Raw genomic sequence first — 16,976 nt, 5'->3', positions numbered from 1 at the left:
AGAGAAAGGGCCATGAACCAGCAGAGACAGAGAAAAAGTCGGAGACGGAACTCCAGAGCCCCCCTCCCCCACTCCGGTCGCGGTCCATCCCAAGGTCCGCGCGCCCTCCTCCGCCCGGGCCCACCCCGCAGCTCCCCGCCGGGCTCGTGCCCCCACCCGCCCCGGCCCCGGCGGCACGGTGGCCTCACCCAGCCTAACTGCCTCGTTGTACTTGAGCAGCGCCGCCTCCACCTGGCGCTCGCGGTACAGCCGGTTGCCCTCGTGCCGGAGTTGCGACGCCCTTGCCGGGCCCGGGAACAACTTCCCGAGGAGGCCGCTGAGCACCACGTTGACCCGCAGCGGCGGCGCCTGCTGCCCAGCTCGCCGGGCCCCGCGCGCCCGCCCGGTGGCCACCATCAAAGCGGAGAGTTTGACCCCGCACAGCGCACAGCGCCGGTCGGCTGCCCGCCCGCGTTCCAGGCACAGTTTACAAAAGGTGTGTCCGCAGGACAAGGACACGGGGTCTGAGAGAAATCCATGGCACTTCCGGCACTTGAAGCCGTCCCACACCTCGGTGGCCTCGGCGGCCGTCGCCGCCCCTGCCTCTTCCGCCGCCAGAGCGCAGCTCGCCCCGCGGCTCCCGTCCGGGGGCTCCGGCGCCGGCTCCTCGCCTTGAGGGACTTTCTCGGCCAGGCAGCGCACCAGCTGCTCCAGCTGCTCGGCCACCAGCTGCTGCCGCTCCGAGAGCTGTCGGTACACCTCGAGGGCTTCACGGAGGCGCCCCCCAGACGCCAGGGCGTCGGCCTGCGTGAGAAGGACTTTGCACTCCGGCGTCGAGGCCCTCGGAGGACGCTCCTGCGGCGGCGGCCGAGTCGGTAGAGGTGCGGGGCCTTCTGTAGCCGCCTCTGGGTGGGGGCCCGTGTCTCCGCGGGCCGGTGATGCCGCCGGCTCCGCCAGCTCTAAGTTGTTGCTGCAGAGCTCGGCGGGCAAGCTCAGCATCTGTTCAGTCTGAAATGAATCCATAGGGAGAGGGACATGCGTGGGGAAGAGGCGTCTAGGGGCCGGGGACGCGGAGCAGGGAGCGGCGGCTGGAGGGAATCGGGGCTGCCACGGCCGCCGCTCTGCCGCTCGCCGGTCCCTGCAATGCCTCCGCGAGCTCCATGCCGGCCGCCCCGCGCCGCCTAATAACTGTCTTGTCTCAGCAAAGTGTTATATAAAACGACACCACGTGACGCGCCGCCAAGCCGCTCATTGGCCGGCGGCGGGGCGATTGTTACAAAACCAGACAGTTTTGTAACAGTGTTGTGCTTGCTTCTGTGGGCTTAGCTTTTCTTGGCTTCTTTTTGCGGTTGTTTGTATTTACACTCTTAGTTCCCCCTCGCAATGTGGTTCCTTTTCGGAAGACCGGGAGAGAAAGAAAAAGCCCAGCGTCTTCTCCTGGACTTCTCCGTCTCCAAACCCTACCCCATCCCTCCTCCAAACCCGTCAGCAAACAGGTCCTCTCTGCCAGCCGCCTGCTAGCGGTCCCCTCTCCCCTCAAGAGGCCGGTACCTCGAGGCACGCAGTCCGCCAGGTCTTTAGGGACGCCGGAGGCTTGCCCTCCCAGGGGCGACGGCGGCTGTCTGCGAAGGGAAGCGGGTTGGGAGGGTCCCCGGGCAGCCCCCACTCGGGTACCGGCCCCGGCTCCTCACACCCGGGGTCCCTGGCCACCTTCCCCAAGGAGTCCCCCAAAGGTAGTGAGTGCGGTTATCTGAGGGCGCTTGATCTCCTGTGCCGGGAAAGACTCGGAGCAGCGGGCCCGGCGGGCTCAGCAGTTTGGCGGCGCTCGCTGAGCGGAGAGGGACATGCGGAGAAGATGCGCTCGCCGGCTAGCGCCCGGAGGAGGCCCCCCGCGCGCCCCGCTTCCTCACCTCTCTCTCCTCCAACGCTGGAACCTGCGCTGGGGCGGGAGGCCGGCGCCCCGGCCCTGGGGGCCACCGGCAGGATGGGCGCGGCCGCGAGCACAAGGCCTGCTGGGGTCCGTGGGCACTCCGGGGGCGTGGGAGAACGGCGGGCGGAAGGCGGGAACCCAGAGCGCTGCTCGGGAGAAAGTCCACGAGTCCCGGCGCACTCCAGCGGCCGGCCCCGCTGCCTGCCGGTCCGCCGCTCCAGAGCGGAGACTTCCGACGCAGGCGTGTCACAGTGGGGGGCTGCGCCCAAGCCGCGATGCTTGGCTCACAACGGCTAGGGGTCTCAAGGGTGCCCCGCTTCCTTCCAGAAGGCCAGAGTGAACCGCCCACCCCACGTCTCCCTCCCACCCCCACACTTCGGACGGGAGCCACTCGCTCAGATAAGGGTCCTGCTGCTCCAAGCAGGGAGGTGGGGTCTGGACTTGTCTCCGGCTCAGTGGGCCTGCGGAGTCGGCAGGCTCTCGGTACTGCCTGGAGCCACGGCCGAGGTAGAATGCCGCCGCAGAGGCCTGAGGACCTACAATGGGCGCCTGCTCTGGCCATTTCTTAGCTGAGTGACCTTGGGCAAGTGATCTAAAACTCTGGGAGCCATCGTTTTGGCTTCTGAACCAGTGTCAAGGATGACTAGTTATGTTTCAGAGCTGGGAACCACAGGCTCCATCCGGGCTGTGTCTCTTTAGGTCATTAATCCCCCTTGAGTCAACACCAAGGTCCCAGAGAACAGGTACTGTGCAGCTATCCTTAGAGCCTCCCTCTGAGACAGGATGGGGGGAGAGGGTCAGAAGGGAGAAGGGACACGGGCACATGGGGAAAGGGACCAAGAAAAGAAACCAGAGGAACTCAGGATGTAGGGAAGAAGGCACACGTCGGAAAACCTGGCTTGCAGCCCTGGCTTTGTCATAACTTGCTGTGAGACTTTGGGCGAGTCCTCCCACAAGGTCTTAGTTTGACAAGGTCTTGTCCTAATGTCCAAGGTTCCCTCCAGCTTGAACCTTGACAGCCTTCTATCCTAAAACTAGGTGTCATGATACCCAACTCAACTACTTAAGTACAAAAGACTAGTCCAGATGTTGTGGGAGATGGTGGCTTGGACAAGGGGGTGAGGTCAGCAGTAGTAGTGGAAGGGCAGGGGTGGCTAGATGGCTGTCCTCTTCTTCAAGGTCAGGCCTGAGCTAGAGTTTGAAGCTGGGGGAGTCAGGAGGCCAAGAGGTGGAGGAGAAGACTATGCTGGGCAGTTGGGGAGAAGCTGGAGCTCCTGCTGACTTGCTGTCTAAGGGGAGCTCCTTTCACCTTCAGTTTCCCCTGTTAATTGAATGGGGTCTATCAGTCCGCTCAGGCTGCTATAACAAAACATCATAGACTGGGTGGCTTATAAACAACAAACGTTTATTTCTTACAGAGAAATTTATTTCTGGAGACTGGGAAGTCCAAGATCAAAGTGCTGGCAGATCCAGTGTCTGGTAAGAACCCTCTTCCTGGCTCAAGACAGCTGTCTTTTTTCTGTAGCCGCACATGGTGGAAAGGGGCAAGGGATCTCTGTGAGGTCTTTTATAAAGGCATGAATCCCATTCATGAGGAACCCTCATGACTTAATCACCTCCCAAAGGCCCCACCTCCAAATACCATCACACTGGGGATTAGGTTTCAACATATGAATTTTGGCGGGGTGGGGGGGACACAGTCTGTAGCAGGGTTCCAGGCATTAATTATCTGCCTGTCCCTTCTGGCGCCTGTGAGGAGGGATAATCTGTGGGGCAGGTAAAGAGATTTATATGAAAGGGCCATGAGATGGAAAATGATGACCTCTTAATTCAAAAATTTTATCCCTTTGACAAGTTTTAAAAATAGATATTGGTTATCCAAAATTGTCTTCCAGATGCAGATTTGGGCTGTGCCTTTGCTCCCTGGACCACCTCGACAAGTAAGCATTCCCTGGGTTGGCTTCCCTCCCTTACCCGCCATGGCAAGGAGGCAAGGAGAAGGCCAAGTCAGGCAGCGGGTTTCATTCAGTCCTGCAGACTTCGAGTGGAGTTGCTCTCATCAGGTGGCCCCTCCGGACAGCTGTGTGTGCCATGGCTAACCAGGAACTTAGGAAGGTTGAAAGCTGCCAGTGTGTTGCAGGGTGCAATGGTGCAAAAGGCAGCACCATCCACTCACTACCAGGCCACGTGAGAGTTTTACGTTGCATTTTCACATCAGGACTGCCTGTAGGATAACACCCAGTGGGTTTCTATTGAATACTGGAGAACATTACCACAATGCTTGTCCTTCCTTCTTTCTTTAAACAAACATTCCATTGGTATTCATTTGTGGACCAACTCACAAATCTCCTACTCAAAACTTCTTCTCCTCTGCCCTTAATGATTGAAGTTCCCTAGAACTTGACGATGAGGGGAGAGGAGAAATTGAGAACGCTTTTTCAGATGCCAATATTCCCTTTAAAGGGCTGGGTCCTTCAAACCTCCATTTATTTTGCCAGCATCCCCTCCTGGCTAAGGTTAACCAAGAAAAAGAGCAAGAGTTGATCCGCTCCTCCTTTTCAACTGACTTACAGCAAGTTTTCCAACTGGGCCCTGAGGATTCTCGCTGGGGCCCAGAGGAGACAGCAGGCAGGGTTCGACTCTACCTCCCCTCAACCAGGGCAACCTTGTGTCCACCTGTTTTATGTAGTGAGCTTTGGGGATGATTTCATTGAAGAAAGGCTTTCCCTTCCTTAAAATTAAAAAGTTTGAAAACTGTAGCAGTTTTCACCTCTTTTAACATATTTGCTGAGCATCTTCTATGTACCAGGCACTGTTCTAGGTATTGGAGATATATCAAAGCAGCACTTCGCTCCCAGGTCCTCCCTTATATATGGTGGCAGCTTTTCCCCACACATTCTTGTCCCGGCCTCCCAGGCCAACTAGAGGGCAAGGACTAGTGTCTTATGTCTTTCATTTCCTCCTCAGGGGACAGTATTTGAACAGACCGTACTGAACACTGCAGTGGACATTCTGACCCTACATGGGAGTGTGCAGAGGGACAAGAGGAAACCCAGCTAGAATATGTCATACCTTTGCCCTGGGTTGTTCACAGAGAGAGAGGGCATGCAGATAATTAAGGGTTAACAGTCCTACACTTGGGAAGGACTGGTAACAGCTCTGGGATGGAAGAATCCAGTCAAAGCCAGGGAGCTGCAGTGAGGAATGAGCGACACCGCCACACACACTCTCTCTCTCTCTCTCTCTCTCTCTCTCACACACACACACACACACACACACACACACACACACACACACACTCACACTAAGCATGGAAGCTTGGCCAAAGCATTTACTTGTTCTTTACTTGAGTTTCTCATTTTATAAACTGGAGATGATCCATCGATTATGTAGTCCTTAGAGGAAAAAAAATTAGGCATGGTGGGCATTAAAGACATTGACATGAAAAAGGCTGCCCTTGCTATCTAGAGTAGCCAAAAAATCCAAAGCTAAAAGAAACTTTACAGATCAGCCCCGGTTTCACAAGTGAGGGAACCAAGGGCTAGAGAAGGCGAGCGACTTGCTGCAGGTCACAATGGGAGTTTGTGACAGAGCCAAGATTGGAAGCTAGGGCTCTTGCCTCTTTGTTTAAAGTTCTTTCCATGTGACCAGAAAGCTTCCAAAGGACACAGAGCGTCTCCCAAATAAATAAGAAATTATTTCAGATTTCCGAATTACAAGATTTGCCATTCAACAAATATTTACTGAAGAGATACTAGGTGCTAATGGAGCTGGCATTTGCGGGGCAATAAGAGAAGGGTAGGTCATGGTTTTTACCCTCCAGTAGCTAACTGAGGAAACAAGAGGCAAAGATTTGAAACAGTTAAGTAAAAATAACAAGCAGTATGTGAGAAGTGCCAAAATTGGGGGAACAGTGAGTCCAAGGGAGAGCTCAAAGGAGACAGAACGCAATGCTTCCCATCTCGTAGCAAAGGTTCCTTTAAGCTGAGTTGGAGAGGATTTACATAGAAAAGTTAAAGACCACCCCGATGCTCAAATCAAGGGGGTTCCCTTCACCCTGGGGGCCACTTGGCCGGGAGAAAGGAGAAGAAATCCAAGTAAGCCAGGCTGGGCAAGGCCCAGGAATTTGTATTTTTAAAGGCCACCATGTGATTACCATGCTCAGCCAGGTTTGAAGTTCACCCGTGTAAAGGGTAACGCAGAATAGACTGGATAAGGGCACCCCACTCCTCTCCCTAGCGCACCCAGCTTCTCTGGGGGTAGGCACCAATAAATCTTGTCTACATTTTACTGAAGGGAAAACTGAGGGTCCAGAAACTTTCGATGACGTGTTCCAGGTCATTCAGTAAGTAGTGGGGACTCGGTTTCTTGCCAACCAGTAGAAACCGAAAGATCATAATACACCATCCCGAAGAAGATTTTGCTTCATTTCTCTGTAAGACAAGTCAGACCCGCTTGGTTAGCTAGAGAGTTCGTTGCCCAGAGTACAAAAAGGAGCAAGTCTCTGGAGCTGCCAGGTGTGTGGGACAGAGCCCAGGGCGACGGTAGTTGCTGGGAGATCAGAGTTCTAACTTTGCTGTGTGACTCAGCCCAAGCCACTTCCCCTCTCTCTTTGTCCTTCACCTATTAATAACGATGTCCCACGTCACGTTGGGATAGCTACCAGTGATGGAAAATGCACAGCGCGGTTAGTTCCGATGTGATTCCTGGGAACAGAAGGGATCCACAGCCATCTGCCGACTGTTGTGAGTAAAATATGTGCTGGCTGCCTTCGGAGCAGAGGCATTTTCTTCCCAGGAAGAGGGTGGGCTAGAGGCCTGAGGCTGGACTCTGCCCTCTTCAGGGGCATTGACCAATGCGAGGCTCCAGAGATCCTGGCAGAGAGCAGTCTGGTCTTAGGAGGAAAAAGAAAGAAAAGGCAGGTTATCTGGAGGGAAAGCAGCAAACATTCATCAGAAGGAAATTATCTGAAGACTTTGGCAGGACTGGGAAATGGGTAAAATCAAGGCTTGGATCTTCTTTTATAAATTGTGGTAAAATATACAAAATGTAAAATTTACCATTTGAGCTATTTTTAGGCGTACAGTTTACTCTTAAGGTCATTCACATTATTATGCAACCATTACCACCACCCATCTCCAGAACTTCTTTTCATTTTGCAAAAGCGAAACTCTGAACCCATTAAATAACAACTCCCCGTTCCTCACCCCCTCCAGCCCTGGCCAATCACCCTTCTATTTTCTGTCTCTGTGAATCTGACAACTTTTGGTATCTCAAATAAGTGGAATCATATGGTATTTGTCCTTTGGTGACTGGCGTATTTCACTTAGTATAATGACCTCAAATGTTCATTCATGTTGTAGCATGTGCCAAAACTTTTTCCTTTTGAAGGCGGAATAATATTCTCTTGTAGGCATATCCATTTATCCATCAGTGGACACTTGGATTGCTTCCACGTTTTGGCTATTGTAAATAATACTGCTGTAAACATGAGTATACAAATATCTCTTCTAGACCCTGCTTTTACCTCCTTTGGATATATACCCAGAAGTGGAATTGCTAGATATATGGTAATTCTATTAATTAATTAATTAATTAGGTTGCACTGAGTCTTAGTTGCAGTAGGCGGGCTCCTTAGTTGCGGCTCACGGGCTCCTTAGTTGTGGCATGCATGTAGGATCTAGTTCTCTGACGAGGGATCGAACCCGGGCCCTGGGCATTGGGAGCATGGAGTCTTAACCACTGCACCACCAGGGAAGTCCTGGTAATTCTATTTTTGTTTTTGTTTGTTTGTTTGTTTTTGCAGTACGCAGGCCTCTCACTGTTGTGGCCTCTCCCGTTGCGGAGCACAGGCTCCGGAGGTGCAGGCTCAGCAGCCATGGCTCACGGGCCCAGCCGCTCCGCGGCACGTGGGATCTTCCCGGACTGGGGCATGAACCCGCGTCCCCTGCATCGGCAGGCGGACTCTCAACCACTGCGCCACCAGGGAAGCCCTGGTCATTCTATTTTTAATGTTGAGGAACCACCATACTGTTTTCCACAGTGGCTGCACCAATTTACATTCCTACCAGCAATGCATAAGGGTTCCAATTGCTCCATAGCCTTGCCAACACTTGTTATTTTCTGTTGTTTCTTTTTATAATAGCCATCCTAATGGGTGTGAGGTGGCATACCATTGTGGTTTTGATTTGCATTTACCTAGTGACTAGTGATTTGAGCATCTTTTCATGTGCTTATTGGCCATTTGTACATCTTCTTTTTTTTTTTTTTTTTTGTGGTACATGGGCCCTCACTGCTGTGGCCTCTCCCGCTGTGGAGCACAGGGTCCGGACGAGCAGGCTCAGCGGCCATGGCTCACAGGCCCAGCCGCTCCGCGGCATGTGCGATTTTCCCGGACTGGGGCACGAACCCGTGTCCCCTGCATCTGCAGGCGGACTCTCAACCACTGCACAACCAGGGAAGCCCTGTACATCTTCTTAGGAGAAAGTCTTTTGCCCATTTTAAAAAAGGATTGTCTGTGGCTGAATGAAATTTTTCCATCTGCAACAACATGGATGGACTTGGAGGATATTATGCTAAGTGAAATAAGTCAGACAGAGAAAGACAAGTACTGTATGATCTCACTTCTATGTGGAATCTAAAAAATAAAACAGACTAGTGAATTTAACCAAAAAAAAGCAGACTCACAGATATAGAGAACAAACTAGTTCCCTTTCCAGTGGGGAAAGGGAAGGGAGGAGGGGCAACATACGGGTAGGGGACTAAGAGGCACAAACTATTAGGTATAAAATAAGCTACAAGAACATATATAGTACAACACAGGAAATATAGCCAATATTTTATAATAACTATAAATGGAGAATAACCTTTAAAAATTGTGAATCACTATATTGTACATCTGTAACATATAATATTGTACATCAGTTATATTTCAATAAACAAATAAAAATTTTAAAAATCGGGTTGTTTTTTTGTTGAGTTTTAAGAGTTTTCTATATATTCTGGATATTAATACCCTATCAAATATGTGATTTGCAAATATTTTCTCCCATTCTGTGTGTTGCTTTTCACTCTGTTGATAGTGTCCTTATCTGAAGACTTTGGCAGAAGTGGGAGATGATTAGAATCAGGGTTTGGATCATAAACTCGAAGTTTCTGGATTCAAAATCTGGCTGTTTGCTATTGGGAAAGCTAATTAACCTCTTTGAGCTTGCCTTACTTTTTTCATCTGAAAAATGGGGATAATGCTTATAATAATACCTAGCTTGCTATAATGAGGAATAAATGAGATCACACATGTGAAATCTCACCGCAGAATCTAGCCCAGGTTAAATGCTCAGTAAGTGGTAGCCTTTATTAGTATTGGGCACAAGGAACCAGAATGATGTAATTGAAATGTGATATTAGTTACGATCAAATGGGTGAGTAGGCCAACAATATTAAATAACCGACCTGAGCACAGTAATATTACATAATACTTATTAACGCTGGTGTAACAAGTTGCGGTTTACAAAGCATTTATTTTTTTTCCCTTTTGCTTTTTTTAAAAATAGATCTTTATTGGAGTATAATTGCTTCACAATACTGTGTTAGTTTCTGTTGTACAACAAAGTGAATCAGCCATACCCATACATATGTCCCCATATCCACTCCCTCTTGAGCCTCCCTCCCACCCTCCCTATCCCACCCTCCCTGTCTCACCCCTCTAGGTGGTCACAAAGCACAGAGCTGATCTCCCAGTGCTATGCTGCTGCTTCCCACTAGCTAACTATTTTACATTCGGTAGTGTATATATGTCGATGCTACTCTCACTTTGCCCCAGCTCCCCCCTCCCACCTGGTGTCCTCAAGTCCATTCTCTATGTCTACATCTTTATTCCTGCTCTGCAACTAGGTTCATCAGTACCATTGTTTTTTTAGATTCCATATATATGCATTAGCATACGGTATTTGGTTTTGTCTTTCTGACTTACTTCACTCTGTATGACAGACTCTAGGTCCATCCACCTCACTATAAATAACTCAATTTCGTTTCTTTTTATGGTTGAGTAATATCCCATTGTATATATGTGTCACATCTTCTTTATCCATTCATCTGTCGATGAACACTTAGGTTGCTTCCATGTCCTGGCTATTGTAAATAGAGCTGCAATGAACATTGTGGTACATGACTCTTTTTGAATTATGGTTTTCTCAGGGTATATGCCCAGTAGTGGGATTGCTGGGTCATATGGTAGTTCTACTTTTAGTTTTTTAAGGAAACGCCATACTGTTTTCAATAGTGGCTGTATCAATTTACATTCCCACCAACAGTGCAGGAGGGTTCCCTTTTCACCACACCCTTTCCAGCATTTATTGTTTCTAGATTTTTTGATGATGGCCATTCTGACCAGTGTGAGGTGATACCTCATTGTAGTTTTGATTTGCATTTCTCTAATACTTAGTGATGTTGAGCATCTTTTCATGTGCCTCTTGGCCATCTGTATGTCTTCTTTGGTGAAATGTCTATTTAGGTCTTCCGCCCATTTTTTGACTGGATTGTTTGTTTTTTTGATATTGAGCTCCATGAGCTGTCTGTATATTTTGGAGATTAATCCTTTGCCTGAGGGTTGTCTTTTTGCCTTGTTTATGGTTTCCTTTGCTGTGCAAAAGCTTTTAAGCTTAATTAAGTCCCATTTGTTTATTTTTGTTTTTATTTCCATTACTCTAGGAGGTGGGTCAAAAAAGATCTTGCTGTGGTTTATGTCAAAGAGTGTTTGTCCTGTGTTTTCCTCTAAGAGTTTATTTTTGTGTGTGGTGTTAGGTAGTGTTCTAATTTCATTCTTTTACATGTAGCTGTCCAGTTTTCCCAGCACCACTTATTGAAGAGGCTGTTTTTTCTCCACTGTACATTCCTGCCTCCTTTATCAAAGATAAGGTGACTGTATGTGCGTGGGTTTATCTCTGGGCTTTCTATCCTGTTCCATTGATCTATATTTCTGTTTTTGTGCCAGTACCATACTGTCTTGATTACTGTAGCTTTGTGGTATAGTTTGAAGTCAGGGAGCCTGATTCCTCCAACTCCGTTTTTCTTTCTCAAGATTGCTTTGGCTATTCAGGGTCTTTTGTGTTTCCATATGAATTGTAAAATTTTTTGTTCTAATTCTGTGAAGAATGCCATTGGTAGTTTGATAGGGATTGCATTGAATCTGTAGATTGCTTTGGGTAGTATAGTCATTTTCACAGTATTGATTCTTCCAATCCAAGAACATGGTATATTTCTCCATCTGTTTGTCATCTTTGATTTCTTTCATTAGTGTTTTATAGTTTTCTGAATACAAGTCTTTCTCCTCCTTAGGCAGGTTTATTCCTAGGTATTTTATTCTTTTTGTTGCAATGGTAAATGGGAGTGCTTCCTTAATTTCTCTTTCTGATTTTTCATTGTTGGTGTATAGGAATGCCAGAGATTTCTGTGCATGAATTTTGTATCCTGCAAACTTACCAAATTCTTTGATTAGTTCTAATAGTTTTCTGGTGGCATCTTTAGGATTTTCTATGCATAGCATCATGTCATCTGCAAAGAGTGACAGTTTTACTTCTTCTTTTCCAATTTGGATTCCTTTTATTTCTTTTTCTTCTCTGATTGCCGTGGCTAGGACTTCCAAAACTATGTTGAATAAGAGTGGTGAAAGTGGACATCCTTGTCTTGTTCCTGATCTTAGTGGAAATGGTTTCAGTTTTTCACCATTGAGTATGATGCTTGCTGTGGGTTTGTCATATATGGCCTTTATTATGTTGAGGTAGGTTCCCTCTATGTCCATTTTCTGGAGAGTTTTTAATCATAAATGGGTGTTGAATTTTGTCAAAAGCTTTTTCTGCATCTATTGAGATGATCATATGGTTTTTCTCCTTCAATTTGTTAATATGGTGTATCACATTGATTGATTTGCGTATATTGAAGAATCCTTGCATCCCTGGGATAAATCCCACTTGATCATAGTGTATGATCCTTTAAATGTGCTGTTGGATTCTGTTTGCCAGTATTTTGTTCAGGATTTTTGCATGTATGTTCATCAGTCATATTGGTCTATAATTTTCTTTTTTTGTGATATCTTTTTCTGGTTTTGGTATCAGGGTGATGGTGGCTTCGTAGAATGAATTTGGGAGTGTCTCTCCCTCTGCAATTTTTTGGAAGAGTTTGAGAAGGATTGGTGTTAGCTCTACTCTAAATGTTTGATAGAATTCGCCTGTGAAGCCATCTGGACATTGTTTGGCTCCCTTAGAAAAGCACAGGTCCTTTAGGGGGACGGTCAGTTTATATTTTCTAAACAGATAGGTATATTTATATTTTCTATATTTTCTAATTCTTCCTGGTTTAGTCTTGGAAAATTGTACCTTTCCAAGAATTTGTCCATTTCTTCGTGGTTGTCCATTTTATTAGCATATAGTTGTTTGTAGTAGTCTCTTATAATCCTTTGTATTTCTGCAGTGTCAGTTGTGATGTCTCCTTTTTCCTTTCTAACTTTAATGATTTGCATCCTCTCCCTTTTTTTCTTGATGATTTAAACATTCACCATTCATTCAACAGGCTCCGCTGGAAACATAATGATGAGTAAGACAGTCCTGCAGAACTGAGTGGGAGAAACCAACAAGGCAAAAGGCCATTTCAATCAGGGTGATGAGTGCTAAGATGTCAGAAGCATGGGATGCTGGGGTGCACTGAGGAGGAGGAGGTCAGACTCCAGGACCACTTCCCCTACAGGACTACAGGGTTAGGGGGAGGATGGGGTGTGGGGAGGGGCTGAGTGTTCTAGATAGAGGAGAAAGCTACTGCAAAGGCTGGAGGTGAGAGAGGCTGGCTCATTGGGGAACAGCTACTAGTTTATTATGGCTGGAACCTGAGAGAGGAGCAGAGTGAGATAAGCCTGGAGAGGCAGACAGGTGCCCGACCATGAAGGGCCTTGTACACCAGGGCAAGGGTTTGGATTTTATCCTGAGAGTAATGAGAAGCTATTGAAGGGTTTTAAGCAGATTCGCCGTGTAACCGGCTTTGCCTTCTAGAAAGATCTCTTTGGATCAATGTGTAGAGTGGAATGAGAAGGACACAGCCTGGGGCAGACGAGGTAGAAAGATGAACTAAAGAAGGAACCATGAGGACAGAGAGAAGTGGAGGGTTCAAGAGACATTTAGGATAAAATGGAGCAGATATGGGGACTGATCGGATGACCTCAGTTGACTATTTGGGAATAACTCAGGTATTAGCATCATTCCTTCATTTGAGATGAGCCACAGAGGCTGAAGAAGGTTAAATGATTTGTACGAGGTCCCAGAGCCGGAAAGAATCTGATCAGGACTCTGTCTTTCCACCCTGACATCTCCTGTTCACTCCTCCCGAGTATGCTGTTAGCCGAGTTCCTTGATCTTTATGTGTAAATCCCCTTTCAGGAATTCAAATCCTGTTTCTCCATTGACAGCTTTGCAGCATGTAAAGGTGTGAAGCCTTAGTTTATCTGAGTTTTTAATTGGTTGTCAATGTCCTAAGGCTTTACACCTTTGAGCTTCGAGATATTCTTTTCCCAAAAAAAGAAAAAAAAAGATATTCTTTTCCTTCCATTCCACTTAGTGTTTTTTTTCTGCACAAATCTTTTATTTATTTATTTTTTAAACATCTTTATTGGAGTATAATTGCTTTACAATGGTGTGTTAGTTTCTGCTGTATCACAAAGTGAATCAGCTATACATATACATATGTCCCCATACCTCCTCCCTTTTGCGTCTCCCTGCCACCCTCCCTATCCCACCCCTCTAGGTGGTCACAAAGCACCGAGCTGATCTCCCTGTGCTATGCGGCTGCTTCCCACTAACTATCTATTTTACATTTGGCAGTGTGTATATGTCCATGCCACTGTCTCACTTCGTCCCAGTTTACCCTTCCCCTTCCACTTAGTGTTTAAATAGCAATCTGGAAGCAAACCTTTCCATCCCAGGGAGGCTCAAATGAAGAGTCCGGGGCTCAGAAAGAGTGAGCCCAAGTCCTAGGCTTGGCCACTAATTAGCTGTGCGATAGAATGAGTCACTTTCTACAAACTCATATCTGAAAACTCAGGGGAAGAGAACGAACAAATGCATAGTCACTCGGATTCAACAACTTTAGAATGTCTTAAAGTAAGTATACCTTCAAATTGTGAAAAGCCAGTCTCTCGTGAATCTGTTTGGTAAAGTGAGTTTCTGACCCCATATGATGCTCATAGGTATTAGGGATTTTCCCTAAAACTCAACTGTTTGCTCACCAGGGAGCATGCCCCTGCTCTGTAGTTGCTGAGCACGGTGTTATCAGACTTAAACTGCCGACTAAAATGCACAGGTATGTTTGGTTTTCTCTCAGACACTTGTACTGCTAAGACTTTCTTTTTTGGTGGGGGGAGGTGCGATTTTCTGTTATAAAACCAGCAGGAAGAGGGAAAATGAATGAAGAAGGTGAATTTACAGTTTATGGAAAAAGCCCACCATGCACTATGCCTGTCCTGAGGCATGGAGGACACGGTAAAGGAGCAGTGTCTGTGAGGGGCAGGGCCCTGCACCCCAACCGTGAGATGACAAAACTATTCTTGCTTCAAACCCCACAAGCTAGGGGGGCTGTGAGTGAAAAGGGGCCTTTGTCGGTGCCAGCTCAGCCGGGACCAGGATCCGGCAGGGCTGCAGCTCCTGATCAGCAGGAGGGATGGAGCCCTGATGCTCCACGCCACTCCCAGGGGCTCCGGGTCACAGGCCTGTGCAGTGACCCCCTTGGGATGTGCAAGCAAGGTAAGTCCTGAGACCCCGGCACTCCTGCCGGTCCCCTGCCCCTCCCGTGGCTTCCACGAACAGCAGGAGGTGCTGGGCCTGAGGACCCTGTGCTCTTCACCCCAGGGCTTTTGGCTCCTGTAGGCAGATGACACCGCTGTGTGGGTGCTTCTCTTCGGTGAGCACCCACAGCCCGGTCTGGCTGTGACACGGCGGTCTAGGAGGCCAGGGACAGGACGAGTCACTCCCTGTGTGTGTGTGGGGGGCGAGGCCTCACGGGGCAGGGGGGGCGCAGTCCCTCCTTGTATCCGCCATCACAGCACCACAAGCATCACACGCGGCCGTGGGAGCGGAAACCTCCCGGGAGGCCCTGCAGAGGAGCCAAAGAGACAGGAAGAGGATGGGAAGGCCCTCTGTAGACAGGCCCTGGGCAGGTAGAAGAGAAGTGCCACTGATGGTGAGAAGAGGGATTCCAAAACCCTCGTGATTCAGTCAACAAACAGCTACCTGTGCAGACACCATGGGGGTCACAAACTTGAAGAAGATCTGGACCGTCCCCCTGAAGGGCCTGTGCTTTTCTAGGGGAGCCAAACAATGTCCACACATCTCAGTGCAACCAGGAGAGCCTGTGGGGGGAGCAGGGGCAGCAGATGCAGAAGAGAAGGCTTCCCGGAGGCGGTGAGCTGGGGGCCGGGCTGTAAAGGAGAGCTCTGGACTGGTCTTCAGGGAGTGTGCCCTGCCATGCCCGGCAGGAACTGAAAACCTCTTCCAGCTGTTGTGGCCTTGGGTCCCTTCCCCGTCCCCCCTGACCCTGATGATGGATCTGCAAAGGGAAAAGACGTGGTCACTTCTGTTGACTAACAGCGTGTAGGGTGGGGAAAGAGAGCACCTTTCCTTAAGGAAATCTGTTATCATTGCCCAAGTGTCTTCCCCTCTAGACCATGAGCTAGGGCAAGCCACGAGTCTTGGGCACCTGTCAATCCCCAGCCCCTAACACAACTCCCAGTATATAGTAGGTGCTCAGTACATGCTCAGTGAATGACTGAATAGCTAGGGTCTGGAACATTTGTCCTGTAATTTCAAGTGGACAACCCAGCTTTTTCATGACCTGAGAAGACACTTGTTTTCCTATAAAAAAAACTGTCTGGGGCTTCCCTGGTGGCGCAGTGGTTGAGAATCTGCCTGCCAATATAGGGGACACGGGTTCGAGCCCTGGTCTGGGAAGATCCCACATGCCGTGGAGCAACTAGGCCCGTGAGCCACAATTACTGAGCCTGCGCGTCTGGAGCCTGTGCTCCGCAACAAGAGAGGCCGCGATAGTGAGAGGTCCGTGCACCGCGATGAAGAGTGGCCCCCGCTTGCCATAACTAGAGAAAGCCCTCGCACAGAAACGAAGACCCAACACAGCCTTAAAACAAACAAACAAACAAACAAAAAAACCTCGAAGTGACTATGCTGGTGGGAAGCCCTTACTCTGTAAAAAAGTACTATTTCTAGTGTCCTCCATAATTCAAGGTGTTTAAAAAAAAAAAAAAACCTGTCTGCCTGGGAGCATTTGATTTTGCTGTAGGCAAAGAAGCTGACCTGTTAGTCACCCTTTTCACCACAGGACTTCCATCAAATCCCCCAGGTCTGCCCTCAGGCTAGGACAACTTCCTCTTTCTTCCCCAACCCCAAGACAGGCTTTTCTTATAGCCAAGGACCCTCTGAGGCCTCAGGTGCACTTTAACACACACCCTGTGAAGACAACATCCTGCCTTTACCGCCCTCACTCAGTCAGGGGATGCTGCCATCTTTTGAAACTCAAGTTGGAAGCCTTTCATGAGAAAAGCCTGCACACTGTGACCCCTCCTGCCTCTCTTGGCTGCACAGTTGAGTGAGTCATTCATTATATTACAGGTAAATATGCTTGAGTCATAGAGATGTTTCATGTGCAGCCTTTTCTCCCAAATAGATGGTGAGCTTCTTGTTGCCAGAGATGGTAGCACCTGCTTTTCGGTCCCCAGGAATGTCTCCCAAAAGGTAATGCACACAGGTGTGCAGTAAACACTTGCGGATTGAGGAGAAGGCAGAGAACTGATCTGGACCTTTCAGGGGTCCTCAAGCCCCAGACATTCACTTTGTCTATGACTGGTTAACTAACCTTCAGCTCTCAAGTTGCCCCAGAACCTGGATAGGCAAGACGCAATCGTGTTTCAACTTTGGACTACAGATCGGGAAATCCTGGTTATAGGCCTGACTCTGCCGCTAACTAGCGTGCACTTTGGTAAGACAGTTAGCTGCTTTTGGCCTCAGTTTGCGCAATT

At 48.6% G+C, this 16,976-nt stretch overlaps 1 protein-coding gene and 2 long non-coding RNA genes across 8 annotated transcripts in view; 1 reads left to right on the top strand and 2 right to left on the bottom strand.

The window, feature by feature from the left end:
* LONRF3 (LON peptidase N-terminal domain and ring finger 3) overlaps positions 1–3,305 on the bottom strand; it is a 39,988-nt gene extending 36,683 nt beyond the window's left edge. Inside the window, exon 1 of one of the 4 annotated variants that reach the window (XM_027089433.1) lies at positions 189–3,305. In XM_027089433.1, the coding sequence (XP_026945234.1) occupies positions 189–1,002 (814 nt within the window). In that variant the 5' untranslated portion in view covers positions 1,003–3,305. The remainder of the gene's footprint in view (positions 1–188) is intronic. The other 3 variants (XM_027089431.1, XM_027089432.1, XM_027089434.1) reach the window with 3 other exon arrangements.
* LOC113610927 (uncharacterized) lies at positions 753–6,697 on the top strand. Its single transcript, XR_003429297.1, has 3 exons — positions 753–860; positions 3,328–3,388; positions 3,805–6,697. It is a non-coding gene; the product is annotated as an uncharacterized LOC113610927 (long non-coding RNA).
* Position 6,698: 1 nt separating this feature from the next.
* LOC113610926 (uncharacterized) overlaps positions 6,699–16,976 on the bottom strand; it is an 83,905-nt gene continuing 73,627 nt past the window's right edge. For 2 of the 3 annotated variants that reach the window (XR_003429293.1, XR_003429294.1), the window contains one exon: positions 6,699–6,803. This is a non-coding gene — a long non-coding RNA (uncharacterized LOC113610926). The remainder of the gene's footprint in view (positions 6,804–16,976) is intronic. The other variant, XR_003429296.1, reaches the window with a different exon arrangement.

Source organism: Aethalodelphis obliquidens, unplaced genomic scaffold, assembly GCF_003676395.1.
Source record: "Aethalodelphis obliquidens isolate GAN/ISIS:26980383/991018 unplaced genomic scaffold, ASM367639v1 scaffold66, whole genome shotgun sequence".
Classification (NCBI taxonomy): Eukaryota; Metazoa; Chordata; class Mammalia; order Artiodactyla; family Delphinidae; genus Aethalodelphis; species Aethalodelphis obliquidens.
Note: the sequence above shows the minus strand (reverse complement) of the source record. Positions and strands in the feature narration are given on the sequence as shown.